Source organism: Aplidium turbinatum, chromosome 13 (genome assembly GCF_918807975.1).
Source record: "Aplidium turbinatum chromosome 13, kaAplTurb1.1, whole genome shotgun sequence".
Classification (NCBI taxonomy): domain Eukaryota; kingdom Metazoa; phylum Chordata; class Ascidiacea; order Aplousobranchia; family Polyclinidae; genus Aplidium; species Aplidium turbinatum.
The window spans coordinates 10013325-10041314 of record NC_137484.1 but is presented as its reverse complement, the minus strand read 5'-3'; the positions used below and the strand labels follow the sequence as shown (position 1 = coordinate 10041314).

Genomic DNA, 27990 nt, shown 5'->3' with positions numbered 1-27990 from the left:
TTGAAAAAAATGTGGAAAAACTTCAGTGGGGAAAAGTTCACCAGATTTCCCCAAAAGGTTGTTTGGTTCCAAGGTCAAAAAGCTTGACACCAAAGACCTCTAAATTTCACCAGATTTTTTTTATTTGGCATCCGATTTCCCCATCTGGCAACGCTGTTTTTCACCACCATCATTCTGGCAGAATAATTTTTCACCTTTCCGCCTAAAAAAGTTATCCGTGAATAAGTGCGAGGCATAAAATGCGACCAGAGAGAGAGAGAGAAACCTTTTATTTCGTCTGTTGCGACAATAGTACGGTACAATTATAAACAATACGAATAAAATAGTACCATAGCTATCTAAATACCACAACAGACAGGAAGCAGCGAAAGACTAGACATACATTAGAAAAATCTCAAATAAAACTATAATCCGCAACACGTGCCACTTAAATTTTACATGCATTGGATTTAGTATTAAATTACCTTTCCAGGGATGTGCACCAATAGGTGCGCATTTGAAAGGAACTCCCAGCAGAACGCTTCAAAGATGGAGGATATATTTACGATAAACATTAAAATAATACGATTTTTGCATAATAAACACCACTCAAACATCTTGGAATAAAACTATAATCCGCACCACGTGCCACTTAAATTTTACATGCATCGGATTCAGTATTAAATTACCTTTCCAGGGATGTGCACCATTAGGTGCGCATTTGGAAGGAACTCCCAGCAGAACGCTTCAAAGATGGAGGATATATTTACGATAAACATTAAAACAATACGATTATTGCTTAATTGAGAGCTCTTCAAACATCTTGAAATAAAACTATAATCCGCAACACGTACCACTTAAATTTTACATGCATCGGATTAAGTATTAAATTACCTTTCCAGGGATGTGCACCAATAGGTGCGCATTTGGAAGGAACTCCCAGCAGAACGCTTCAAAGATGGAGGATATATTTACGATAAGCATTAAAATAATACGATTTTTGCATAATAAACACCACTCAAACATCTTGGAATAAAATTATAATCCGCAACACGTGCCACTTAAATTTTACATGCATCGGATTCAGTATTAAATTACCTTTCCAGGGATGTGCACCAATAGGTGCGCATTTGGAAGGAACTCCCAGCAGAACGCTTCAAAGATGGAGGATATATTTACGATAAACATTAAAATAATACGATTTTTGCATAATAAACACCAATCAAACATCTTGGAATAAAACTATAATCCGCAACACGTGCCACTTAAATTTTACATGCATCGGATTCAGTATTAAATTACCTTTCCAGGGATGTGCACCAATAGGTGCGCATTTGGAAGGAACTCCCAGCAGAACGCTTCAAAAAATCCTTCCAAATGCGCACCTATTGGTGCACATCCCTGGAAAGGTAATTTAATACTGAATCCTGTAGCGGCCAGTTTCCTTTGCTCCCTTTTTTGTTTTGTTGGTGCTCTCTACCGCCTTCCGCAAGGCACGCCTGACGCCTTGTAGATTTCAATAAATTTAGTTTTTGGGTTTTTGTCCGCCATGGAAAGAGTACTGTAAGTAAATGTGTGTTTTAATCTTTTAATATTGTTTTTATGTTTCAGCACTGGAACATTGTTAAATTTAAATCAGTTTTTGATCACCTGCTGAAAGACACAATTAATTTGTCATAAACGCCATTGTAGGCTATTGTTCTCTGATTCCTGTTTGGTGTTACCTGGTGATTTGGTATTTGCTTAGGTTTGAACCTTTTGTTTTTCATCTTTGTTTGTGTACTTTCTTTCCTTTATGCCTCTCGGCCATGTACGACCTGGGTGACCAAGTTTTTGCCTTTGTTGCACATATTTGCTAGCTCCCATTCATAAACTGCATTTTCATACAAGTTTGCTAGTGCTCATTTCAAATAGTCTCTGTAGACAGGGTTTCTACATCATTTAAATTTAACAGTAGGACATATCCTTTGTTGGTTTAAAGTTTAAACTACTTCTTTAGGTCTGAATTCATTTAAACATGTATCAGACAACTCCTAATTGCCCCTTTGGTAGTAGACTTTCCAAGTTAGAAGCAATATACAATACTAAAATGAGGGGATTGCTCGAATCTGAAAGAAATGTTTTAGCTGCCATAGCTGATGGCTTTAGCGCTCCTAAGGTCAGAGAACTAGAAAAAGATTTTTTCGATAGCCATAGTAACACAATGTGTGCTTGCTTGGATCTTATGAGTGCCATTCCTTCGGACAATGTGCACATGGAAAGGAAATCCATTGTCAGAGCTCAGTGTGAGAGGTTGAATTCACTGAAACTGGCAATGGATAACCGGTGTGCGACATATACAAAACAACATAAGGCTGTTGGCCCTAGTGCCATGCACTCATCTCTCAATCAGGTAGATAAACCCTTTTGTCCCTCTAGCGGCACCAGGGAAAGAATGCGTAGATTGGCTCGTGAAGCCATACTAGAGTATGAGCTAAGTGCCCCTAACCAAAACCAATCTACTTCTCCATCAGTGTCTGCGAGTCAAACAAATCCAAAACAAGTCTTAAAAAAATCCCCCAAAGCGACCGATAAAAGTGACTTTATTACTCTCGACCAAACAGGGGGGAGGCCTGAAAGTTGGACTTCTTGCCGCGACGACCCAAAGTCTCACCAAAACGACAAGCAGTTGCCAGTACCTGCAACTGGTGAACAGTCGTCAGGTGTTTACCACTCATGGACACCAGAATCTGTCAATTCTGCCACATGCGGTACGCCTTGTGGGTCAAGCTTACAAGCACCCAGTCTTGGTGAGTCACATTCCTTAGCCAACGCTATTTACAGCATGGCTAGTTCCATGCAATATCATAGCCAATCCTTGCGTGAGGAAGAATTGTTTGATGGTACGCCTACTAAGTACCATCAATTCATTTCTCATTTTGATTCCTTTGTCATACGAGGTGTGTTGGATCCAGCTGTTAAACTGGATCGACTTATATCTTCCTGTACAGGTGATGCAAGAGATTGCATTGCGAGCTGTGTACTGTGTTTCTCTTCTGAGCATGGCTACCAAGAAGCAAGGAAGTTACTGGAGTCCCACTATGGCCAACGGCATACCATTGTTGGTGCTTATGTAAGCAAGTTAACTGAAGGTCCACCAATCAGGGCCAATGATCCTGCTGGTATAAACAGATTGGCCAGGGAGATGAGAAATTGTGAAATGGCTTGCAAGGGTTATGAGATGTCTGATCTGGATACACAACAGACAATTGGAAAGATCTTCAGCAGGCTTCCAGTCCATCTGCAGCAGGCTTTTGCTAGCAAAGCAAGTTCGCTGTTAGGAGCCGGTCACCGGGTTAAATTCTTCGACCTCATGGAGTTTCTTCAAGCTCGCGCCGAAATTGACCGAAGCTTTCTTGGTCAATTGATTGGCCAAAGGAAAGATAAAATGAAGCCGGATGCATCTAACTGGCGGAGTACAGGGGCATCCTCATACTTCACCCATGGCGCACCAATAGAGAGATCTAATTGTATGGTTTGCAGCGAAAATCACATGTTAGCTGACTGCAAAACATTCCAGCATATGCCTCAAAGATCAAAATGGAAGTTGGTGTTGGACCATCGGTTGTGCTTCAACTGTCTAGGAGACCACTTCGTTCGCCGTTGCCAAAGCAATAGCAAGTGTGGGATTTGTCCAGAGAAACATCACTCCCTGCTTCATAACGGAAGATCTCATGGGAGAGAAGGAGAGCAAGGCCCCTTGCATGGTGGGAATGAAGGGCATCCAAGGGTGTCCACAAACATGATTATTGAAGGTGGTACTGAAGACGTAGCGGTCACTTGTGCAAGTAGCGATGTGTGTTCTCGAGGGGATGGTATGGTGAAGTTAAAGGTTGTTCCTGTCACAGTGTACGGAAGTGATAGCCAGCATTGTATTAACACATATGCGTTTTTGGATGAGGGGTCTAATACCACATTGTGCTCCACTAGTTTAATGGATCGGCTGCAAATGAAAGGACAAAGTGTGAAGTACTCTCTTTCTACTGTAAGTGGCACCTGTGTAGAGCAAGGATACAGGCTTTCCTTTTTGGTTAAAGGCATCAATGAGAGCACTGTGGTGCCCTTGAAAAATGTACTTGTTGTTGCGAACCTACCAGAGTTAAGTGACAGCATCCCTACAATGAGGGACACGAAAGGACGGGCATACTTGAACGATGTAAGATTCCCAGAGCTTGTGGGTGAGAAAGTGGAAATCTTGATCGGTGCAGATGTTCAAGTTGCCCACCGTTCACTGGAGCGCAGAGAAAGTCCGCTTGGAGGTCCTGTAGCATTGAAGACTGAACTTGGATGGACTCTGGTAGGCCCGATTAATGACCAAGCTCCTAACAGTAGCTTGGCGTATGTTAACTTCATTCATAAAGACAGCTCTCTTCTCCATGCTCAGATGGAACGTATGTATAACCATGACTTCAATGATGGCCCTGACGTTGATGGTTTTTCTCTTTCCATCAATGACAAAAAGGCTGTTTCGCTAATGGAGAAGTCAGTGAAAAGAGTAGAAAGCCACTATGAGATTGCCTTGCCCTGGAAGTCAGAAAACACAGAGTTACCATTCAATCGTGTTATAGCTTACAAGAGATTGATGTATTTAAAGCAGAGATTTTTAAAAGATGAAGGGTTATTTCAACAATACAAGGATAAACTTTCTGGGTATATCATAAACGGACATGCACAAAAGGTTCCTGAAGACCGATTGGCACCAACAAATAAAACCTGGTACATTCCCCACCATTCAACCAGTGGAAAATTCAGAGTTGTCTTTGACTGCGCAGCCCAATACAAAGGAAAATCATTGAATGGGGCATTGTTATCTGGACCAGACCACACCAGCAACCTTGTTGGAGTTCTTAACCGTTTCCGCACTAATCCATTTGTGGTGGTAGGGGACATAAAGTCAATGTTTCATCAGGTGTTGGTGCCCCCTAACGATAGTGACAGCCTTAGGTTTCTTTGGTGGCCCGATGGCGACCTGTCTAGGGACCCAGAAGATTATCAAATGCTGGTTCATCTTTTCGGTGCAGTCTCATCTCCCAGTTGTTGTGGGTTTGCTTTAAGAAAGGTTGCGACTGACAACATGCTGAACATGGGACCCGTTGTGTTAGATGCTATTCGTCGAAATTTCTATGTAGATGACTTTCTCAAATCTTTTAAAAGTGTCCCTGAAGCCGTACTGATTGTAACTCAGTTGCGGGCCTTATTAAAGTGTGGTGGGTTTGATCTTGTAAAACTGCGAAGCAATTCGAGTAAGGTACTAGAGGCCTTTCCAAGTGAAGACTGTTCATCAGCCAGCATCAACTTGGACTTGGAGGCAACAGAGGACGAGAAGACCTTGGGCGTGCACTGGAACACCCAGACAGACAGTCTTGTCATTAAGGTCAACATTCAGCCACGCCCAGCCACCCGTCGAGGAATTCTATCGATGGTTAGCCAATTGTATGACCCTTTAGGCATCGTGCAGCCCTTTGTCCTCCCTGTGAAGGTACTCATGCAAAAGTTGTGTGCTGATGGCCTGGGTTGGGATGAGACTATTCCGTCAAATCAGCATAAAATCTGGGAACAATGGCTTAGTCGCCTCCCTCAGTTGGAGGGCATCTCTATCCCACGCTGCCTCTGCAATACCAGTTTAGCAGTTGACAATGCTCAATTACACTGTTTTTGTGATGCGAGTCAGACAGGTTATGGCGCAGTGGCTTACTTGCGAGTGGTTGACAGTTGTGACAATGTGCAGGTTTCCTTTCTTATGGGAAAATCGAGAGTAGCCCCTTTAAAGTCTCAGACCATTCCTCGGTTGGAGCTCACTGCTGCTGTGGTTGGAGTAAAACTGGCTACTTTTCTCAGGAAAGAGCTTGATGTAGTGATCAGTACCACAACCTTTTGGACAGATTCAACTTCGGTGCTGCAGTACATTCAAAATACTTCAACTAGGTTTCAGGTTTTTGTTGCTAACAGAATTGCTGCCATCCACTCTGGGTCAGAACCTTCTCAATGGCGGTATGTCAATACCACAGACAATCCAAGTGACCTAGCTTCTAGGGGTATCATGCCGGACTTAGTTGACAAAGCTAGAAACTGGTTTACGGGTCCAGATTTTTTAAAAATGAGTGAAACTGGCTGGCCTTCTTTTCCAAATCCGGTGCCTTCTGTGGCAAGCAGTGATCCCGAGTTGAAAAAGCAGTATCGCATCAATGCATTAACCATGCAGTCTGACGATCATACCACCGCGCTGGATCGCCTGTTGAATCACTTCTCCTCATACCTTCGCCTTAAAAGAGCTGTGGCTTGGATGCGACGTTTCAAGCAATTCTTGAAATCTAAGGTCAAGGGAAGTACCTTTAAGCAACCAAGTAAAGCAAACTTGACGGCCCAGGAGCTAGACGAGGCAGCAGACGACATAGTGAGGCTTGTGCAGAAGCAGACCTTTGCTAGAGAGGTGGCGCAGCTGCCTGATCACGAGACCTTTAATGCTTCAAGTCATACTTCTACTGTGAACCTTAAGTTCTCCCCTCTGCGCAAGCTTTGTCCCATCATTGTGCATGGCATTTTACGGGTTGGGGGTCGTCTGCAGAGATCACCTTTTTGCTTGGAAATGAGGCACCCCATTATCTTGCCTAGTAATCATCATGTCACAGGCCTCATTGTAGATTTTTTCCATCGTAGAGAAGGACACTGTGGCACATTACACACACTTAATGCCACCCGTGAAAAATTTTGGATTGTTAAGGGCCACTCATCAGTAAAAAAGTTTTTAAGGAAATGCTTAAAATGTCGCAGCATTGGCGCCTCTCGTGGCCAACAGATAATGGCACCCCTTCCAGAGTTCCGCGTAGCTCCCGGGAATGCGGCATTTTCGTGCACTGGGGTAGATTACATGGGGCCTATCCTCGTCAAACGTGGTCGAAGCATGGTTAAGCGTTACATCTGTGTTTTCTCCTGTCTGGCCACTAGAGCCATTCACTTAGAAATCTCTTATTCTCTTGAAACTGCTTCTTTTCTTCAAGCCTTGCAAAGGTTTACCTGTCGCCGTGGTACTCCAAATCAGATTGTCAGTGACAATGGCAGCAACTTTGTTGGCGCCGACCGCTTGCTCAAAGAAGGTCTGAAGAAGATGAATGCAAACCTAATTGCCAACAAGCTGAGTTGCCGTGGGATCGAATGGAAGTTTAACACTCCAGCCGCGAGCCATCAAGGTGGCGTATGGGAGAGAATGATAAGATCGGTTCGTAAAATCCTATGTGCATTAACTGATGAAAAGGCTTTAGATGATGAAGAACTTCTGACATTTGTTACCGAAGTGGAGCGCATTCTCAACGGGCGGCCCTTGACACCAGTGAGTTCCGACTGGGACGACATGGACGCCTTGACGCCGAACGCCCTTTTGCTTGGGAAGATAGACAATTCTCTACCACCGGACGAATTTTTGAAGTCAGATGGCTACAAGAGGTCCTGGCGACTGGTGAACTACCTCGCCAGTCAGTTCTGGAATCGATGGGTAAAGAGTTATCTGCCAACACTACAAATCCGACAGCGTTGGCTCCAACCTGCCAGGAATCTTCGCGATGGTGACTTAGTCTTGATGGTCGACGAGTCGTTAAAGAGGGGACTGTGGCCCAAAGCGCGTGTCATCGAAGCTTACCCCGACGAGCACGGTACGGTGCGGACTGTAAAGATTAAAACGGCAAGTTCGACTTACCGTCGAGACGTGCGAAAACTTTGCCTGTTGGAGGCCGTGGAGTAATTAAGAGACAATTGTACGACGGATTGTTGTTTTTCATCGCTGTTTTCCTTTAGGCCTATGTGTGTGCATGCGTTTTTATTGTATTCCAAACTTTTGTGTCGTTGGCCTGTTTCGATCTTGTGTGTCTTCTATCACACAGTCGTAGCGCTAGAGCCTGTCTCGTCATCTTACATTAATATTTTTTTTTTTTTTGGATGTTGGCCACACTTCTGTGCGTGTACTTTAACTTAAATATAACCATTTGATGGCATGGTTACATTGGGGCGGGTGTAGCGGCCAGTTTCCTTTGCTCCCTTTTTTGTTTTGTTGGTGCTCTCTACCGCCTTCCGCAAGGCACGCCTGACGCCTTGTAGATTTCAATAAATTTAGTTTTTGGGTTTTTGTCCGCCATGGAAAGAGTACTGTAAGTAAATGTGTGTTTTAATCTTTTAATATTGTTTTTATGTTTCAGCACTGGAACATTGTTAAATTTAAATCAGTTTTTGATCACCTGCTGAAAGACACAATTAATTTGTCATAAACGCCATTGTAGGCTATTGTTCTCTGATTCCTGTTTGGTGTTACCTGGTGATTTGGTATTTGCTTAGGTTTGAACCTTTTGTTTTTCATCTTTGTTTGTGTACTTTCTTTCCTTTATGCCTCTCGGCCATGTACGACCTGGGTGACCAAGTTTTTGCCTTTGTTGCACATATTTGCTAGCTCCCATTCATAAACTGCATTTTCATACAAGTTTGCTAGTGCTCATTTCAAATAGTCTCTGTAGACAGGGTTTCTACAAATCCGATGCATGTAAAATTTAAGTGGCACGTGTTGCGGATTATAGTTTTATTCCAAGATGTTTGAGTAGTGTTTATTATGGAAAAATCGTATTATTTTAAAGTTTATCGTAAATATATCCTCCATCTTTGAAGCGTTCTGCTGGGAGTTCCTTCCAAATGCGCACCTATTGGTGCACATCCCTGGAAAGGTAATTTAATACTGAATCCGATGCATGTAAAATTTAAGTGGCACGTGTTGCGGATTATAGTTTTATTTCAAGATGTTTGATTGGTGTTTATTATGCAAAAATCGTATTATTTTATTGTTTATCGTAAATATATCCTCCATCTTTGAAGCGTTCTGCTGGGAGTTCCTTCCAAATGCACACCTATTGGTGCACATCCCTGGAAAGGTAATTTAATACTGAATCCGATGCATGTAAAATTTAAGAGGCACGTGTTGCGGATTATAGTTTTATTCCAAGATGTTTGAAGAGGTGTCATTTATGCAAAAATCGTATTATTTTAAAGTTTATCGTAAATATATCCTCCATCTTTGAAGCGTTCTGCTGGGAGTTCCTTCCAAATGCGCACCTATTGGTGCACATCCATGAAAAGGTAATTTAATACTGAATCCGATGCATGTAAAATTTAAGTGACACGTGTTGCGGATTATAATTTTATTCCAAGATGTTTGAGTGGTGTTTATTATGCAAAAATCGTATTATTTTAATGTTTATCATAAATATATCTTCCATCTTTGAAGCGTTCTGCTGGGAGTTCCTTCCAAATGCGCATCTATTGGTGCACATCCCTGGAAAGTTAATTTAATACTGAATCCGATGCACGTAAAATTTAAGTGGCACGTGTTGCGGATTATAGTTTTATTCCAAGATGTTTGAGTAGTGTTTATTATGCAAAAATCGTATTATTTTAATGTTTATCGTAAATATATCCTCCATCTTTGAAGCGTTCTGCTGGGAGTTCCTTCCAAATGCACACCTATTGGTGCACATCCCTGGAAAGTTAATTTAATACTGAATCCGATGCATGTAAAATTTAAGTGGCACGTGTTGCGGATTATAGTTTTATTCTAAGATGTTTGAGTGGATTTTATTATGCAAAAATCGTATTATTTTAATGTTTATCGTAAATATATCCTCCATCGTTGAAGCGTTCTGCTGGGAGTTCCTTCCAAATGCACATCTATTGGTGCACATCCCTGGAAAGGTAATTTAATACTGAATCCGATGCATGTAAAATGTAAGTGGCACGTGTTGCGGATTATAGTTTTATTCCAAGATGTTTGATTGGTGTTTATTATGCAAAAATCGTATTATTTTAATGTTTATCGTAAATATATCCTCCATCTTTGAAGCGTTCTGCTGGGAGTTCCTTCCAAATGCGCACCTATTGGTGCACATCCCTGGAAAGGTAATTTAATACTGAATCCAATGCATGTAAAATTTAAGTGACACGTGTTGCGGATTATAGTTTTATTTAAGATTTTTCTAATGTATGTCTGGTCGCATTTTATGCCTCGCACTTATTCACGGATAACTTTTTAGGCGGAAAGCTGAAAAATTATTCTGCCAGAATGACGGTGGTCATTTTTCAGTTGCACAGAAAATGAGTAAATGACGCCCCTGACGTCACACATTAGAATCGACGATTATGATAAAGTGAATGTGCTGTCAGAATTTGTTTTGTTTTTTTTCATATCTTTAACCTGCATTGCGGGAAAGCGGACTTGAGCGCTATGCATCGGTGTATGCCTTCCGACGTACACCTGACCCACGCTGCAGCCGACGGCAATGTCTTTTTCCGGTTGTCTACTCTACTTATGACTTAAATTTGGTACTACCCATTACTCGAAATCGACGCATTTTAATGTTAAGAAAAGTCAATTTATCTGTTTTTATACCACTACAGCATAAGGTAACAAAGAAACGCAATGAATGCAATTGTCAAAACAATACATTGCATTGCATAAGTAGCCTATAGGTGTGATTATGATTTATGACCGTAGCCGGAAAAAAATAAAACATTTTTGGGGCGTGAACAAATTTTCCCAAATTTGTATTTGTAAACATTCTTTCAAAAACGCAACAGTTTACAATTTTCCCAAATAACTGAACGGTAGGCCTATTGCCCAAATTTGGATTGTTCCCTTCCCTGTGGCTACGTCCCTGCCTAGCAGCATATAGTCATCAGCTAAATTAGGCTACTTCTTACTGCTATGGTAGGCTATGTTGTAGTCTCCACTTTAGATGTTAGATTAACATCTTTGTCTTGCCTTTGTTGATATATAAATTCGCAAGCTGCACAGCATGCAAGCTTTAAAAAAAAATGTCTGAGACCGATGATAAAGCAGACTTTTCCTGGAAACAATTTCTTTATGTAGGCCTAGGCCAGGGGTTCTTAAACTGGGGTCAGTGGACCCCCAAGGGGTCTGCGGTCTAGTTTTAGGGAGTCCATGAAGGCCCAATGGAAATCTGAGTGTAGGCCTATCATTTCAAAAATGGAATACATTTTTCAAAAGAAAAGAGATTAAGTTCAAACAACGCTGATGATTTTCCTCAGGTCATCGTTAGTCTAGGCTACTCATTGCTTTTCACATCGCCATGCATAAGCATGGAAAACTCTCCCAACAAATTTGAAAGTAATTTTGTCTGGTAGTGTGAAAACTTCACAAGAAGATCTTCAAGAAATATTGGACAATGTTAACTCAATTGGAAAAGAATTTAATATGAAAATTAATGCTAAAAAGACTAAATCAATGATAATCTCAAAATCACCAGACACTCCAGTAGGCCTACTCCAAATTATAATTGACAATCAAAATATACAAAAAGTCAAATCTTTTTCTTATCTTGGACATTTAATAACTGAAGATGGGAGGTGTGAACATGAAATTCTAAGACGGATAGAAATTGCAAGTACTATATTTAGAAAAATGAAAATGTTTTAATCAATCAAAGTTTAAATTTATCAATTCGTCAACGAATATTAAAATGCTATGTCTGGTCAACCCTTTTATACAACTCTGAAACTTGGACAGTGTCACAAAAAATGGAAAAACGGAATCGATGCCTTCGAGCTCTGGTCATACAGGCAAATGTTAAAAATTTCATGGAAACAAAAGATCACTAACGATGAAATAATATCTAAATTTAATTCAAGCAAAATTCTATTACAAATAGTCAAAAGAAGAAAATTAAAGTATTTTGGACACACAATAAGGCAAAACTCGTTACAAAGATCATTATAATAGAAGGGAATATAAACGGTAAAAGAAACAAAGGTAGACCAAGAATGATTTGGACATCAAACATCACTAAATGGACAAAACTAAGTTATGAAAATGCAGTACGAACAGCTCATGGTCGAGAACAATGGCGCATTGTATCCAACCCTCAATACGAGGAAGGAACGTAGCCTAATGATGATGATAAGTGTGAAAATCGTTAATTTTATCAGAGCTTGTGCTTTGATAAATGCCCACGGGCCCACTTTGAACCATCGAATATTCAAGAGGTTATGTCAAGAAATGGGAGCGGAACATGAAGTTCTCCTCTATCATAGAAATTCGCTGGCTGTCAAGGGGACAAGTTTTGAAGTGTTTTTTCTTTTTTTCTAAGAGACAAAAATATTGAACTCTCAAAGCAGTTTAACAGTAAAGAGTTTATTCAAGGTTTAGCTTACTTGGCGAGTTGGCGGATGCTTTTACTCATAGGCCTATGAATGGGGTTTTTCGTTCTATTCAAGGCCCTGCTATTACAACTATGGACGCTTCTGAAAAACTTAAAGCTTTTCATGACAAGTAATCTCCGTGGAAAAGGAGATTGGAGACTAACAACTACTCTAATTTCTCAACGTTGGAAGAATTGATGCCTCTAAATGGAATTGCAGTTTGTAATGCTCTACCATCTTCTCTGCACACAGACATGTGCAGACATTTGGAAGCATTGCAAAACCCTTTCAAAGGTTATACTGCTTAGCCGCAGAGGATATTAAAAATACAGCACGGATAGTGGATACGTTACTCTTTCTTCGCTGAACTGGAATCTATCAGTGATGAGGACCTTGCAAAAGATGAGTTTATTGAACTAAGGGCAATGGAATCATTAAGAATGTCCTTCAATACGAAAAGTTTTGGCAATTTTTGGAGTTTGTTGATGCAAGCACATCCTCTTTTGATAAAGAGAGCCATGGCTGCTTTAATCCCTTTTGCGATTACATATTTATGTGAGTCAGGATTTTCATCCTTGGCAGAGGTGGGCAGTAACTAGTTACAAAAGTAACTAGTTACTTTTTGAGTAACTGTAACGGTAACTTCGTTACTATTTTCCAAAAGTAACGAAACGCGGTAACTATAGTTCCTATTTTAACACTTTTTCAACAGTTACAGTTACAAGTTACTTTTGTATTGAAATTTTAGTTTTTAATTGCCGTTTATTTCTCTGCACGTGTTTGTGTCTTGCTTAGTGCGTGTTTGCTGCGTTTTGCGCAATAATGCATTTTTTTCGCAGATGTATCGGCGCAGCACTGCGCATGCGCGGTTCTACTTTTGTTTTGTGGTCTGGTGGAGAAGGGTTGCCATATTGGCGAATTGATCGCCAAAGTCCAGAAATCTGGCGATTTTTTAAGACGTTTAGCTTCATATTTATGATTTAGCTCTTTTTTGGCGATTTTTTATAACTGATTTGGCTAAATTAGTTGTTTTTGGCGATTAATCAATATGTACCAAAGACAGGCAAGACACAACAATGCAACAGGGTTGAGCATTATAATAATAAATTTTACATATTTACAAATGAATTTAACAGTCAAACGTTTTCGGTTTAACTTAAGCCCTCATCAGGAACCTGAAAATATTTATAAAAATGCAGTAAATTTCAACTTCTTGAAGGTAACTAACTAACTGACTTTAAGCATCAAGAAACACGCAGCGATTAAAATGAATTTGTTGATGCTTATAGTCAGTTAGTTATAGTTACCTTCAAGAAGTTGAAACTTATTGCATTTAGTGTAACGCTTGCAATGCCTCTGAAAAGATTGTCTGACATTAAAACCAGCAACAGCATTGCTGTTTGCTTGCCGTTGGTGGACGTTCTTGTGGAAGCAATACAAACCAGATTTGGTCATTGGTTCGAGGACAGCGACTGCATTCCACCTACAATTTAGACTTATCTGTGTTTAATGCCTGATCATTAAGCGACACTGCTGAATTGAAGACAAAAATAAAACAGAACATGCTTCAAGCAATTGAAGAAGCAAACTGGTCTGCTGAAGAGGGGAGCAGCAGCGACGCTGAAGTGGATGGTGGTAGGTAGAGCCACGGAGGACTTTTGCACCACTTTACGCAAATACCTAGAAAAGAAAGCAATGCGCGTTGAATCTGTTACAGGAGTATTTGGAAGCGGACCCTGAGGACAAGTTAAGCGGATCCAGATTTACAATTGGACCGATGAAAAAACTGTTTTAAAAACATAACACTCCCATTCCGTCAAGTGCTGCAGTAGAAATATTGTTTTCATTGCAGCACTTGTTCATCACCAGACTATTCGTTCATCCCCGACGCCGACACACGCTCCATCGACCTGACACTACCAAGACAGGCATGGGTGCGCCTCAACCGTCTCCGTACGGGCGTCGGGCTTTTCCGCTCAACCATGCACCAATGGGAAATGGCCTCTTCCTCCTGTGAATGTGGTGCCGAGGAACAGACCGCAGACCACATTATTGATTGATTGATTGATTAAATCTTTATCCTCGGACTGGGAAAGCTTCTTGCAGAACTTAATCCTGGCAGTTTCGAATACTTGTAGAGGCTTTAAATCACTGACGCAGGCCCGGTCGCGAAATTTTTTTTCCCACGAGATTTCTGTCTCATTGATTCTAGTCACTCTAAAAGTAAGATTTTCCGAAAGTGTTTTGAGAGATTGGTTGATTCAGATTGCGAAATAACTATTTGCCAATGAAATTCAGCAATGATAATAAAATATAAGCTTTCCCTAACCCTGCTTTTTTAGAAAAGCTAGTGCACGGCAAAAATTAATTTAAAGAAAAAAAGAGTTTGACTTCGATGGGAGTCGAACCCTCGTTCTCACGATCACTAGGCAGAGGATGAAACCACTGAACCAACCGTGCCAACGAGAAAATGTTGTATTCGCACGGTTTTAATACAAACTTTTACCAAAATATGCAAATGAGACAAAAATCTCGTAGGAAAAAAAATTTCGCGGCCCGGTCACCGAGATTGACAGAGTGAAGTTTCCGATTGTTGAAGTCTTGTTGCCGGGAAACTATTCCATCTATTAGATGCCGCTAAATAGAGAGGAGTCCTTAACGTGCGTTGCTCAAGCGCATGCCCTGAGAGTCGAACCAGTGCCGCTTGATCTTGAAGCTTCTTCGTTCCAGAAGTGACGCGCTAACCAATTGAACTATCGGGGCGGACATCATCGATGACTGTAACATCTTCAAGCCACCTAACGGAGTGGAAGGTCTGCGTCATGGATGATGAAACCAAAGACTGGCTGCTTTCTAGTAGCCTTCCAGTGTAGTCCGGGAACATCGTGAATCTGGGGCGGTAAAAGGATAGACTTTCGGCTCCAGGGACTCACACAACGACGACGATTGGGCAAGGATGGACATTTTAAAGCCCAAAAGGGCAGGCCTGAGTGAAGAGCACTTTGAAATGCTCGTATTTCTCAAAGGAAATAAACATATAAGCCACTGAGTATTTTTTTTAAATAAAACCTTGTTGGTTTTGTACTTGTGCTGTTATGTTAGCATGGATGGCTCTAACACTATATATCAAACATTGCGGTTAAACTGGGCTTGCATGCAGAGCTGGCCACTGGCCAGGTGCAGAATTTTATGTTCAGATTTGTGAGTAACTGAAAGTAACTAGTAACTGTAACTAGTAACGGTAACTAGTTACTTTTTAAAATTGGTAACTGTAACGGTAACTCAGTTACTTTTGAAAGTAACTTTGCCCACCTCTGATCCTTGGTAACTATCAAAACAAAGAGTCGAAACCGGTTGGATGCAAAGCATGACATGCGTGTTGCCCGAAGTCACAATTTCATGTTCTTGTAGAAAACAAACAGAAACATCCTTCACATTAATGAAATTAAAGATATTGATAAACAATCTGCATTCGCTATTTCTTAAATTTAATAAAACATAAATTTTGTTACCAATTCATTTTAATTTTATTGCGTTAAGTCCAATTCATCCTGATCAAAAAAGTTTCTCGGACTAGGCCACAAAGGGGGTCCACGCAAACCAATTTTTTTCAAAGGGGTTCGCGTTAAAAAAAGTTTAAGAACCCCTGGCCTAGGCCTATAAATTTTCTCTGCTTAGGCTATTTTTCCCTACGTTGCCCCAAGCGCTTTTCTTTGGTGCAACATTTAAATTTTCTTGAGCTACTTTTTCATCTTGATTTTTTTAAAAGATATTGTAGTTTCCTAAATCGCCTACGGTAGGCTTACTCTTATAGTCTTCGATCTTATTTTGGTCTCGAGCAGGTCTTAACATTCATGTTTTGTTAATTCCACATTTTTCAAGACATCTGTTAAGCTTGGCAGGCATGTAATATTCTTGCTGTGATCAAACATGACGTCGTCGTCGTGTGAGCGTCTGGGGCCGAGGGTCTATCCTTTTAACAGCCCAGATTCACGATGTTCCCGGACAACACTGGAAGGCTACTACAGAGCAGCCAGTCTTTGGTTTCATCATCCATGACACGCAGACCTTCCACCCCGTTAGGTGGCTTGAAGATGGAGCAGTCATTGATGATGTGGTCTGCGGTCTGTTCCTCGGCACCACATTCACAGAAGAAGGAAGAGGCCATTTCCCATTGGTGCATGGTTGAGCGGAAAAACCCGACGCCCGTACGGAGACGGTTGAGGCTACGCTAATATAGAGACTGTAATTAAACCATAGTAACCCATAAAAGAAGGAAATATCTCACAATGCCCACTTGGATCAGAAGTAACTTTTATCGCAAATTGTCCATTGTTTATTCATTGTTACGTAGGCTATTTAAATAATTCCTATTAAACACTTCCTCTTCACAAACGTGGTCTTTTCGAAGATCAACAGTTTGGATTTTAGGAATAGCTTACGGCTGCTTACTGACATTCTGTAACACAAAAATGCCTAAGCAAGCTAAATCGTGAATTTAATGCAACTCCCGGGGGTGATTTAAGGTGCAATTTTTGCGAGTTTCCAGTGAAGTGCGATAAAAAGTATTTTGTTGAAAATCACAGGAAAAGTAAACGCCATTAAGCTGGATTGGAGCGACAACAAGCATCGCAACCAAGGCAAACTTTTATTGAACAAGCCCCTTTTACTGAACCCGTTTGGGTCTGAAATCGACAAAATAATATCAGAGATATCTAGACACCTATTCTAGAAATCTGTGAATAGCCTACTATGTTTGGGTAACTGATATCAATTCAAGGAAGAACTGTGGCCTCTACAAACAAGCAATTTGGTTAGGTCAAAATAAAGTCAAAATTTGATAAAAATAAAGTCAAAAATTTTTTCTTTTAGGTCAAAATAAAAATGGCCTTAGTTACAACTAAAACTTTGGTACAAAAAATTGACATGTATAACTCATCTTCAAAACTTTAACGTAGCTTCAAATACAGTATAAAGGTGTGGAAACTTTGAGCTCAATCCCGTTGGAAATGAGAAAAAATTCACGTTTAGAACTCATTTAAAAATCATCCTAAAAATCTTCTACCATCGTATTACTATGTCGATGGCTTCAGGCCTATGTAGATCTCTTATTATTAGCTGACGCGAATTGTGTTCATTCAAGCAACTACATTGTAAAATTTTGTTTCCATTATTTTGCTTGCTTTATTTATGTTTAATTTATTACCTTTTCTTTTGTTGAGGGTGCCTGCTTGACTAGAAGGCCTTCCGGGTCACTTCGCAGCCACCCGTTGCAGTATCTACACATTCTACGTGATCGTTTGTTTTATTTGATTTTGCTTTATAAATGTGTGTTATTTATACTCGCAACTAAATAAACGCCAATCAATCAGTTATAGAACGTACAAAAATACACATAAAACCATGTTAAATAATTATCTTCATATAAGCTACCTATCTATATACATTATTCAATAATAAAATTTGTAGATTAAACAGAAACACTGTAAAATCAAGAACGTAGAGACAGCGCGATATATCCAGGTATATCTAAAGAAGGGGATACGAAGGCTCACAGCAATTGCCTTATTCTCACGACACCAGAAGGGCGATAGTTGGCACCGTGCTAAACGTGCGGTTCTTTTTAAAATTGCAGAAGTTTTGTAGTGCAACTGGTACAGTCACTCAGTCAGCTACAGAAGACAGTTATCAAATGTTATGCAGATTGTAGAGCATGTTTAAAAAATACTTGTTTGGAAAGACAGTTGAAAAGTAACCAGCAAGCCGTTTTTCTTAACAAAGCCTTTGCAGTAGACGAGGTGTAAAGCAAGTATACTGGATTACTGGTGCTTGAATTAACAAGTAACTACAGTATATGCAATGCATTATGCATGCTGTGAATACCCATTACCCAGGCCTAATGCAAAGAGCGCAATACAGGTCATTATAACAAGGTTTATTGAATCACCACTGGTGTTAATTGTCATTTACGATAAACAGAAGTCCTTCTATTGTTAGACGTAATAAAAACCTTCGTATGCCCTTCTTTAGATACCACTGTTTAAAACAGGCATTGTAAACATAGTGTTCAACACCAAACAAACATAGGAACAATATTAGTAGAATAAGTGCTCTGACTCAATAACACAAAACTAAAATAAAATACACAAATCGTTCGACATAACATGTTTGCCATCAACAAAAAAACTTTTCAGCTTCTTCGAATACCTAGAAAATGAAAGTAAAATAAATGAATGAAGTCGCCCACTTTACAAATTTCCAATGTTTTTATAAAACTCGCATATTGTAGATAGTGTAGTAATATATAAAAAGCTTAAATTTCTAAAAAAAAACATCTTGCAATGCATAATAAATTGTGTTTATGAGTGAGTGCAATCATTTTCAGGTACTATAAAGTGTAACATAGGCCCATGTGGGTCGCAGTGTACGAAAAGCTACAACAAATATTTTGTTTATTTAACCACCATTAGTAGTTCTCCGCCGGAAGCCCATGGTCGTTTAGGGGCTCACTTATGTCAGTCTGTCTTATGATTTTTAGTCATTAAAAATGAAACTACTGCTACAGAAGCTAGATAAGATTACATTACGCAAGGCTATTGTGGGCCCAACTCTATCTAACCGCCCACCCATTTTAAGTTTGTGAAGCATTTCCCTTCCTTTCGAAGCATTTCGAATGCCCCCTTCCCTTGAGAAAATCTTGCGTCCGCCACTGTCTGCAGTACTACCATCAAGCACCTAATGAAATAGACTTCACTGGGAGTAGCACCTAAATGAACGGGCGCAACAGTGCGCCGCACTTAAATATCCTGACGCCACAGAGTGCGCACTTATTTGGCAGGCAGGCACCCCAAAGACGTGCTCTGCCAGAGTATGCGTTACACCCGAGATGATTTTAAGGACTCAAAACCTTTCTTGGGAGTCTGCAACCAGAAGGTAGCTCCACAAGCCACATTTTTTGTAGATGACTTGTTATTTTCAAACAGTGCTTTTGCATCTATCCCCGCGTCTTCATTAATTTTTAAAACAAACACTACGACATTCGTTTTTCACTTTGTCTTTAGTTTCTGTTGTTTAAAAGTGTCGTAAATGCAAGTTTTATCACCAGTCCTTTTCATCGTTAACAAGCAGTGGCATAGTGCCTATGCACTTTGAAGGTGCAGTAATTTTTTTGTTACATTTCATCAAATGGTTTTAAAATGATGGAAGTAAAATTTTCATCTCCTTTACAGTGCACCATTTTGCGGCCCTAACATATTGCTTCCTAGCCCCAATTTTGAACAGACACGATTTAAAAACACCATCGCAACACATTCTAGGCGCAGTCACTAAAAAATAACAGTGGACTTCGGGGAAGCTCAAAATGGTGGTCTTGATTCCAATAAACCGGTGGACAAAGCTGTACATGCAAGCTACGACAATACAGTTTACTCAACAACTTTGAGGATTCTGCAGACCAGAAAATGATCAATTCTGATGTCATTTCCTTGACACTACTGTGAGCGTATGCTGTCTGCAGCAATTAGTTCTGTCCAACAAGAATCCGGCCTGTCCATCTAATGATAGACACTGTGCATTCAGAACTGTTGCATTTTAGTACACCCTTGGATATCATAGATTTTTGTGAAAATTATGAAAACCCAAGAAATTAAAAATCTCTGCATAGTTAACTTTGTGTTTACTTTCGGCCCCATTAAAGTCCTACAGGTGTCCGCAAGGAAAAAATCGGCCGGCCCTGCTAGTAGGGACAAAACTAAATAGAGATGATAAAGGCAAAATCCAATTCAAAGTTGGAATAGTCAATATCTTTAAACAGCTTTTAACAACAGAACAAAAGCTACGTGCAGCTGAAAATCGTTTTACTTTGTCCGCTCCGATAGCTCGGTTGGTAAAGCTCTCGACTTTGGAAACAAACGACAAGATCAAGAGTTACTGGTTCGACTCTCGGATGTGCCTTTAGCAACGCATTTCAAGGACAACTTTTTTTGGCTGGGGGAAAGTTGTTTCGCTAATAGCGTGGAACAGCGCCAGAATATGGGTGCAGAACAGCGCCAATGTCCGTTTTATAATCGCTGACCACACTGCTCCTTTAAGCGCAGTAGCCTACGTACAGTAAGTGGTAGCCTTCGAAGGGGGTCTGGTCCCCATACTAACGCTTTGTATACTAGCTCTGCAAAATTGGTGTTTTAATTGTTAAGAAGAGCTGCAGATGCAAAGTTATCAAGTTCTTCGTTTTGGAACCTGGTTGTATAACAGGTTCAGACAAAATCAAAAGACTTGGAGATTTGCTGTTTACATTTCCCATTCTTCACATTCAGAATAGAGCAATTTCAACATTCAGTGTTACCGAAAACTTATTTCTCTAATTTGTCATGAGTGTCGGCGACTTGCGGCCTGCACTGTAGTACTTATACAACAGATACAGACCACTTGGCAAAACGTATCTGTAAGACACACGTTGTGATTCAATGCATATTTCTTACGTTTTCAGGTGGTGTGCTTGCGTTGGAATTGACAACACGTGTTTGGTTGGTTTTGATGTAATGCTCCACCACCGGCATCGATTCTTCCATGTGTAGTTTGAATCGCTTGCGTACACTCTCTATGTTATCGTCTGGTCGTCCGCTAGTTCGCGCTCTATTTAAAATTCTTTTCGTGCAGGTCTGAAAAGTACAGCCATACTTAGAAGTCAACAATTTCCCATCGGAAAATTATTGAGGTACATCTGAGGTGAGTAGATTGTGGGAATCGTTATCCTCAGATTGAGAAAGCTTTTTTGAGAACTTATTACTGGCAGTTTCGCGTACTAGGCTTTGAACCACTGTCGCAGGCCCAGTCACCGAGATTAACAGAATGAAGATCTCACCGGTTACTAAAAAGTTGTTGTCTGTGAATTATTCCATCCACGGGTACCACTGAAAGGCGAGCAGTCCTTAAATGCGTTGTTCAAGCTCACATTCCAAGAACCAAACCAACACCGCTTGATTTTGCCAGTTCTTTGTTCACTAAGTCGAGAGCTCAAACAACTGAGCTATTGGGGCGGACAAAGCGTTATCGAAACGATTCTCAGCTGCACAAGAATTGTTAGCTCTCACCTCTTCAGGGCAGTCAATAAATAAGACAAACTCAAGATCAACCCTTTCAGCCATCCCTTCATTCCATCCAGTAAGGTTGTCTAAATTTCTTGGAAAACCATCGATCAAAATTTTTGAATTTCCACAACTGGCAATTTCCTGATGAGCACACAACAACTACTAAGACACTGTCAAATGATTAGATGAGGTTATTTTCACACCCTAACCCAGGGGTTTTTAAACCGGGTGCGAAAATCCTTAACCTAATTTTTCATACAAACTTATTCTACATCAAGAATACAAAGTATCTTCTACAAACAAATTGCATTTCCCAAAATGTTGGGTGAGTAGTAGTAAAGATGGAAGATGTTCATGAAATCAGTCATAATTACATTTTCTAAAAGCTCACAGGTTATGTGAGCTGGCACCATCCTTCCATCTTGCATCCAATCATGCAACAAGTGCCCAACAGTAGATTCAGGATTATCTCTTTCTTGACGTAACAAATCTCCAGCAGAAAAGTGTGTATATCCGAATTTCTGAAAGAATATATCAACTATAAAGCACATACAATATTTATACAACAAGTGAAGTCTTAGTAATAGACACGGTCATTTATTGAAAAAAGTTTTGGTTTGCTACATCCAACTATAAAGCAGGGATGTCAACCCAAACACTCTTACATACTTACCGTACTGTATTAATTTTGTCAGAGCTTTGTTACAGCAGAACAGAAAGGTTTAGAAGTTGCCAAGTTTCTCAAGTGGCGTGATTATTTTTAAGTTTCTAAGAAACGGCATCACTATTTTGGTGTCAAAACCATCCAATAATAATAACAATAAACCACTATGAGTGGTTGTATTGAAAATGGTAAAGTTTTCAACAACCTATGGCTTGATTTTCAGTTCCAGCATTGGGCAGTAGATGGGCACATTTAGTCAGGCAGTAACAAAAATTAAACCTATAACAGCATGGAAAACCATACAAAGTACTGATTTATGAGGATTATGAAATGCCCAGCAATACCTCTCATTTTAGAGGAGTAATTTTTTTTGTAAATTTTAATAAACGAATTGTTTGGTGACTTTGGTAACACCTAAAGTAGACACTGACACCAATTCATTTTTTTTTGCTAATTATTTGTTCATGCCATGACAAAGCAACTAATTCTGGCTTCCAAAACATCAAACCACCAACGTTGTTTCAATGATTAAATCTTCCATGGTTGCAGTTGCAGAATGTATTGTTGGGTTGTTTTATCATATATATATATACCGGTATTATAAAAATCCGCTAGACATCTGCGTACCTCACTTTGGCTGTCAAGATATTAATTGTTATAAAAATCCAAAATTGCACATGTAATTTACAGATTTCATGCTACACCATAATGTAAAAGTTGTCCAATGTACCTTTGTACTCCTATACTATACTACATGTGACCTTTACTTTCAGCAAAAATGGTAGGACAAAAATTAAATCCAAGTCTCAACCATGCCATAGGGGAAGGTGGGGACACTTCAGATAGATTTTTGAAGTTTAGTTGCAACATGAAAAATATAAAAAGTTAAGATAAACTTTAATGTTTGTTGTATTCCAAAATTATTGCATAAAATTGGGTGGAAAAGTTAAACAACTACATTCTTTGTAACAAATTTTATATGTAGAAACGCATGGGTGTGTCATGTGTCCGATCAAAACATGAGCTAATAAGTAAATTGAGATCATTTAACTAAAAACATGGCAATGGGGTAACTTCGGACAGGTATGCATGAATTCAAAAAAATTTACATTTTTTTCAAATGAAGCAATTAAAAAAGTATCACAATTAAATAAAACTATTTAGGTTATAATGTCTCATTTCTTAGAAATTGTTATTTGTAAGATACGTTGAGCATAATCAAAAAGCATAAATTGCAGTGCAACATACATTCTTAAATACCGAAATGTTTCTCAAAAGTTTTCGAAATGCTGCCTTTATTGTTTCAGATCAAGATAAAATGTTTTCTCGTTTTTGTTTATAAGATCTAGTCATGTTTATTTATACGGTTACACAAATGTATAAAAGTATCTGTCAATACTTCAGACACCCTGCCAAAAGTCACTCTTCATTGTCATGTTTTTAGTTGTAAATTATCTCTATTCAATAATTAATCAGCTCACATTTTGGTCAAATCTTTCACAAATAATTATCTCACCTCAATCTCTGTATTGCACCTTATCTGAAAGCTTTTGTTGTATGCAGCAAAGTTTTTGACTACAGTAGGCTATATCAAAAAATAAAAGTGTGGATTTTTTCCCTATGTTGTTTTATCAAGCTAACTTAGCCATGTGGTTGTTGAACAAGGTCATGTTGATGATCACAAAACATACGATGACATCAACAGAGAAAAACAGCAAACTGCTTGTCTCAAGCCTCCCTCTGTCAGAAGTGTCCTTATCTTCCCAAATGTGCTAAGACTTACACTATCCCACTACAAAGCATTAAATCATACAACAAACAATAACATGTCTGCTTTTTTTTATTAAAAAGTTATTTCCACCAGGAGTGTCCCCTTAAACCACATCCAACTAAAAGTTGCAATTTCACCAAACCTGATTATACTGGTACTAAGCATTGCAGACGTGTCCTATTATAATTACATGACTACAACGCAAACACAGCACAGTGACAGAGCATCAGGATTTAATATACTTGGTGTTCAAGTTACTATCCTGTTCCACGGTTTATCTTGAGTAAAATACTTTCATTTGACTTTGTACATGACAATAAAACAATGCGAAAATAAAGTTCTGACCATCTCGTAACTCCTTACCCGGTATATGTTTATACAAATTAAGTTCCACTCACCAATAAAACATGCAATATTATTCTTGATAGTTTACCACCAAAACAATTACAGCATAAACTACTTTTCTTAAATTTAATAGAATCTTAAGCTTGTAATAGCTTACCTCAGCTATGAGAGAACACAGAGTTCCCTTTCCAGATCCAGGGGCTCCCAAAACAAAAACAACTTGAGGTTTTTCCATTTTTTGATTATGCTAACTGAAATACACCTGGAAAAATTTACAATAAATTGCAGTAAGATGCTCTCAAATAATGAAATAGAGCAAAGTTTAAATTAAATTTATTAGGAAATGGCCTACAATAAGTTGTACCTTTAGGTTACTGCTCTGATACACAGTGAAAAACACAAAGTTCAGAAGAGTAACACCGATGTAACAACACAGAGCATACAGATTTAAGTTAGTTCAGCAAACAGTGTTTTGTGTATCTAGAAGCAGTTTATTGGGTAAGAGTAAAATGTAAATTTACTTTCAGTTTAATGTCAATAAATGAAATGACCAGGGTTGTCAGATTAGTTGTAGCCTTCCCTTCCAGATTGCATGCCAGTTTGATTCTAAATTATTCTAAATTTATTCCAGACATTTCATTTCAAGTCTAAAACAAAATACCATTAAATACGCAGTGTATATTGTAAATATGATATAACTTACAATAAGTAGTGGTGAGAATCTTCATGTTGAAATGAAAATATCCCTAAGATAAGATGATGCCAGCACATTTTTTATCAAGTTTTGTAGCCTTTGTTCACCCCAATTTTATGTCTGTGCCTGCGTGCTTGTTGAAAAATTAAGTTTGTCAAATGATTGGCAGTGTAAACGATGTATGCTGACAAATGAACACAGCAAGCGAAAGAGCAACTGTTTTTTCTTTATATCATTAGAATTCTTGAAAAATGTACGTAGGGTTGCCTCCTGCTGAGAAGCCTTGCCCAGTTTTTGCCCGTTTGTGTAAGAGCTACCTTTAATAAGTTAATCGCTGTATATCTGCTAAAAAATTTCATACCGCACGTACATACAAATATTAGCCTACCCTAAAAGTGTTTCCAGAAAACACTACATATAATCCATTATTTGAATGTAATTTTGCAAAATTTTTCCAGGGGGCATGCCCTCGGACCCCTTAGAAAACGCGTGCCTTCGGAACGTTCTTACCCCCCACGAGTTTTATTGCTTCCCTTCAATCCCTTGCTCAACCCACCAGGATATGCCACTGCGTAGAGTCATATTCTTCCTACAATAAACTTCACATACGCTTGGATTTTTGAACTTCTTATCTAACTGCTTCGATGCAACAAAATATGAAAATCAATAAATATCGTACCGGTACTTAACAGTAACTACGGTACTGCATTCTGTAACAACCTAAAAACATAACAGATTAAAAGTAAACTTAACATACATGGAAATACAACCCAGTGTTCAGTGAGCGGAAAGTCCTGTCAGCTAACTAGGTTGCGTCACACTTCTCACAGACAGGCTTTCGTGCCAGAGAGCGTGCAATTCAGCAACACAGTTTCAATCAAAGAGACGGAACTAAGGCAGAAAGTTACGCGCACGCATTGCAGCTACTAAATGCAATGAAAAAAAGACAATTACCGAAACAATCTAGACTTGTCTAAACAATCCCAATTTGCTTCTAAAAATTATTCCAGATTCCAGACATTTTTTTTCCCTGCTAGACAGTTCGTTTTGATTCCAGATCTGGAATCAATTATTCCAATCTGACAACCCTGGAAATGACCGAAAGGCATTCCAAACCAACATCTCTAGGGGAAGTCCCTATGCCGTGACTCGTGATCCACTTTCCTTGTCCAAAGTTCCGTGATAACTATACGTCACCGTCCGGGTGAACTACCGACTCTAGGGTGAACATAGAAATTCAGTGGCGGCTGGTGAGTCCTGGAAATGGGGGTGCTGAAGGCGAATAGGCCTACAACAGCGTGGGGTCTCCCTCATAAAAATTACATTTGATTTGGTGCATTCTAAGCATATTTTAGCTCCAAATTGTGATAAAAGTTTAAGTAAAACTTGGCTTCGTTTCTAGCACTAGTTGCTACGTTCATCTGATGAAATTGAAAGTAAAATTAACAACAAACAAGATGGTTTATTGCTTCACTGACGTTTCGCGCACCATGACAATGCGCATCCTCAGAGCGAATAACATACAAAATAAAATTTCACCAGGTTATATACTGCAGTGCGATTGAAGGCAAGAAAAAATAAAATAAAACACGCAATATTTTAAAAAATTGGCCAATAATGTGTGAGCGGTTACTTTCCTCGTTAAATTACGTAAAAACTTCCAACAATAGATATAAAAATTCGAAGCGGTGACGACCAACAGAAAAAGTGCGATTGAAGGCAAGAGAAATAGAACACAATGTTTTTAAAGATTGGCTAATGATGTGCGGTTACTTTCGACGTTAAATTACGTAAAAACTTCCAACAATAAACATAAATTCGAAGCACTGAAGACCACTAGAAATTCGAGACAAAATTAGATTGCAATGACTTTTCTAACTGTGTTTAAGTAGGCTTGAAGCCTGCATGTCGAGACAATAGTGATTTATAAGGTTTTGGTAAAAGGTTTCCGTCGTTCCGGTTGAGTACATTGCAATGTTTGGATGTAATGTTGATGAAGCAACTTTCTGCGGTGGTGCGTTGATAATAATTACTTTCATTTTTCAAAATTTTTGTTTCTGACCAGTTAATTTTGTGATATTTTATCACTACCGAAAGACCCCACCCCTTTTGACAATAAATGTGGTGTTGTTTATGAAATTCCTTGTAATGATTGTGACGCAGTTTATATTGGCCAAACTGAACGTAGTATAAATTCCCGGGTCAAAGAACATCGCAGAGCGGTCAAAAATATGGAACATGAAAAGTCAGCCCTTTGTTCACATATGTTAGAAGAGGATCACAAAATTAACTGGTCAGAAACAAAAATTTTGAAAAATGAAAGTAATTATTATCAACGCACCACCGCAGAAAGTTGCTTCATCAACATCACATCCAAACATTGCAATGTAGGCTACTCAACCGGAACGACGGAAACCTTTTACCAAAACCTTATAAATCACTATTGTCTCGACATGCAGGCTTCAAGCCTACTTAAACACAGTTAGAAAAGTCATTGCAATCTAATTTTGTCTCGAATTTCTAGTGGTCTTCAGTGCTTCGAATTTATGTTTATTGTTGGAAGTTTTTACGTAATTTAACGTCGAAAGTAACCGCACATCATTAGCCAATCTTTAAAAACATTGTGTTCTATTTCTCTTGCCTTCAATCGCACTTTTTCTGTTGGTCGTCACCGCTTCGAATTTTTATGTCTATTGTTGGAAGTTTTTACGTAATTTAACGAGGAAAGTAACCGCTCACACATTATTGGCCAATTTTTTAAAATATTGCGTGTTTTATTTTTTCTTGCCTTCAATCGCACTGCAGTATATAACCTGGTGAAATTTTATTTTGTATGTTATTCGCTCTGAGGATGCGCATTGTCATGGTGCGCGAAACGTCAGTGAAGCAATAAACCATCTTGTTTGTTGTTAATTTTACTTTCAATTTCATCAGATGAACGTAGCAACTAGTGCTAGAAACGATAATTGTCCTGATGAACACCCAAACTTTTCAGTATTCAGTTTAAAACTTGGCTTGTTTAAGAGTTTCGCAAATGTGTGTAATAGGGACGATCAACAAACATAATATATGGATAACACGTTCTAAAGTCTAAACGATAAAACGCTTGTTTTTTTCATTATCTACTCCACAAAAAAATCTCCCGTGGCCGATGTCACTTTACATTTTGGATGTAGATACGTTGCTTATTGCATGACATATTAAATTGAAGCAGTTTTTTTTC

The 27990-nt window shown here is 39.1% G+C and overlaps 2 protein-coding genes across 3 annotated transcripts; one reads left to right on the top strand and one right to left on the bottom strand.

The window, feature by feature from the left end:
• Positions 1 to 1996: 1996 nt before the first annotated feature.
• On the top strand, positions 1997 to 7753 carry LOC145781627 (uncharacterized). Its single transcript, XM_082593303.1, has one exon. The coding sequence runs from the start codon at positions 1997 to 1999 to the stop codon at positions 7751 to 7753; it is 5757 nt and encodes a 1918-aa protein (XP_082449429.1).
• Positions 7754 to 17500: 9747 nt separating this feature from the next.
• On the bottom strand, positions 17501 to 24842 carry LOC145782438 (UMP-CMP kinase-like). Of its 2 annotated transcripts, none has more exons than XM_082594224.1 (6): positions 24595 to 24842; positions 24231 to 24335; positions 21668 to 21814; positions 21297 to 21434; positions 20685 to 20864; positions 17501 to 18411 (listed from the first exon to the last, which is right to left on the bottom strand). In XM_082594224.1, exons 2-6 carry the CDS (start codon positions 24306 to 24308, stop codon positions 18379 to 18381), a joined length of 576 nt encoding a protein of 191 aa, XP_082450350.1. In that variant the 5' UTR covers positions 24309 to 24335; positions 24595 to 24842; the 3' UTR covers positions 17501 to 18378. The 2 variants fall into 2 exon arrangements, with proteins under 2 accessions (XP_082450350.1, XP_082450351.1); XM_082594225.1 differs by having other exon boundaries at positions 24777 to 24792.
• Between the last annotated feature and the right edge of the window lie 3148 nt (positions 24843 to 27990).

Coding starts and splice junctions, on each gene's coding strand:
- LOC145781627 (XM_082593303.1), top strand. CDS start 1,997: ATGTATCAGACAACTCCTAATTGCCCCTTTGGTAGTAGACTTTCCAAG.
- LOC145782438 (XM_082594224.1), bottom strand. CDS start 24,308: ATGGAAAAACCTCAAGTTGTTTTTGTTTTGGGAGCCCCTGGATCTGGA. Junction 21,815..24,230: donor TGTGTTCTCTCATAGCTGAG/GTAAGCTATTAC, acceptor ATATTCTTTCAG/AAATTCGGATATACACACTT. Junction 21,435..21,667: donor CCTGTGAGCTTTTAGAAAAT/GTAATTATGACT, acceptor TGTGCTCATCAG/GAAATTGCCAGTTGTGGAAA.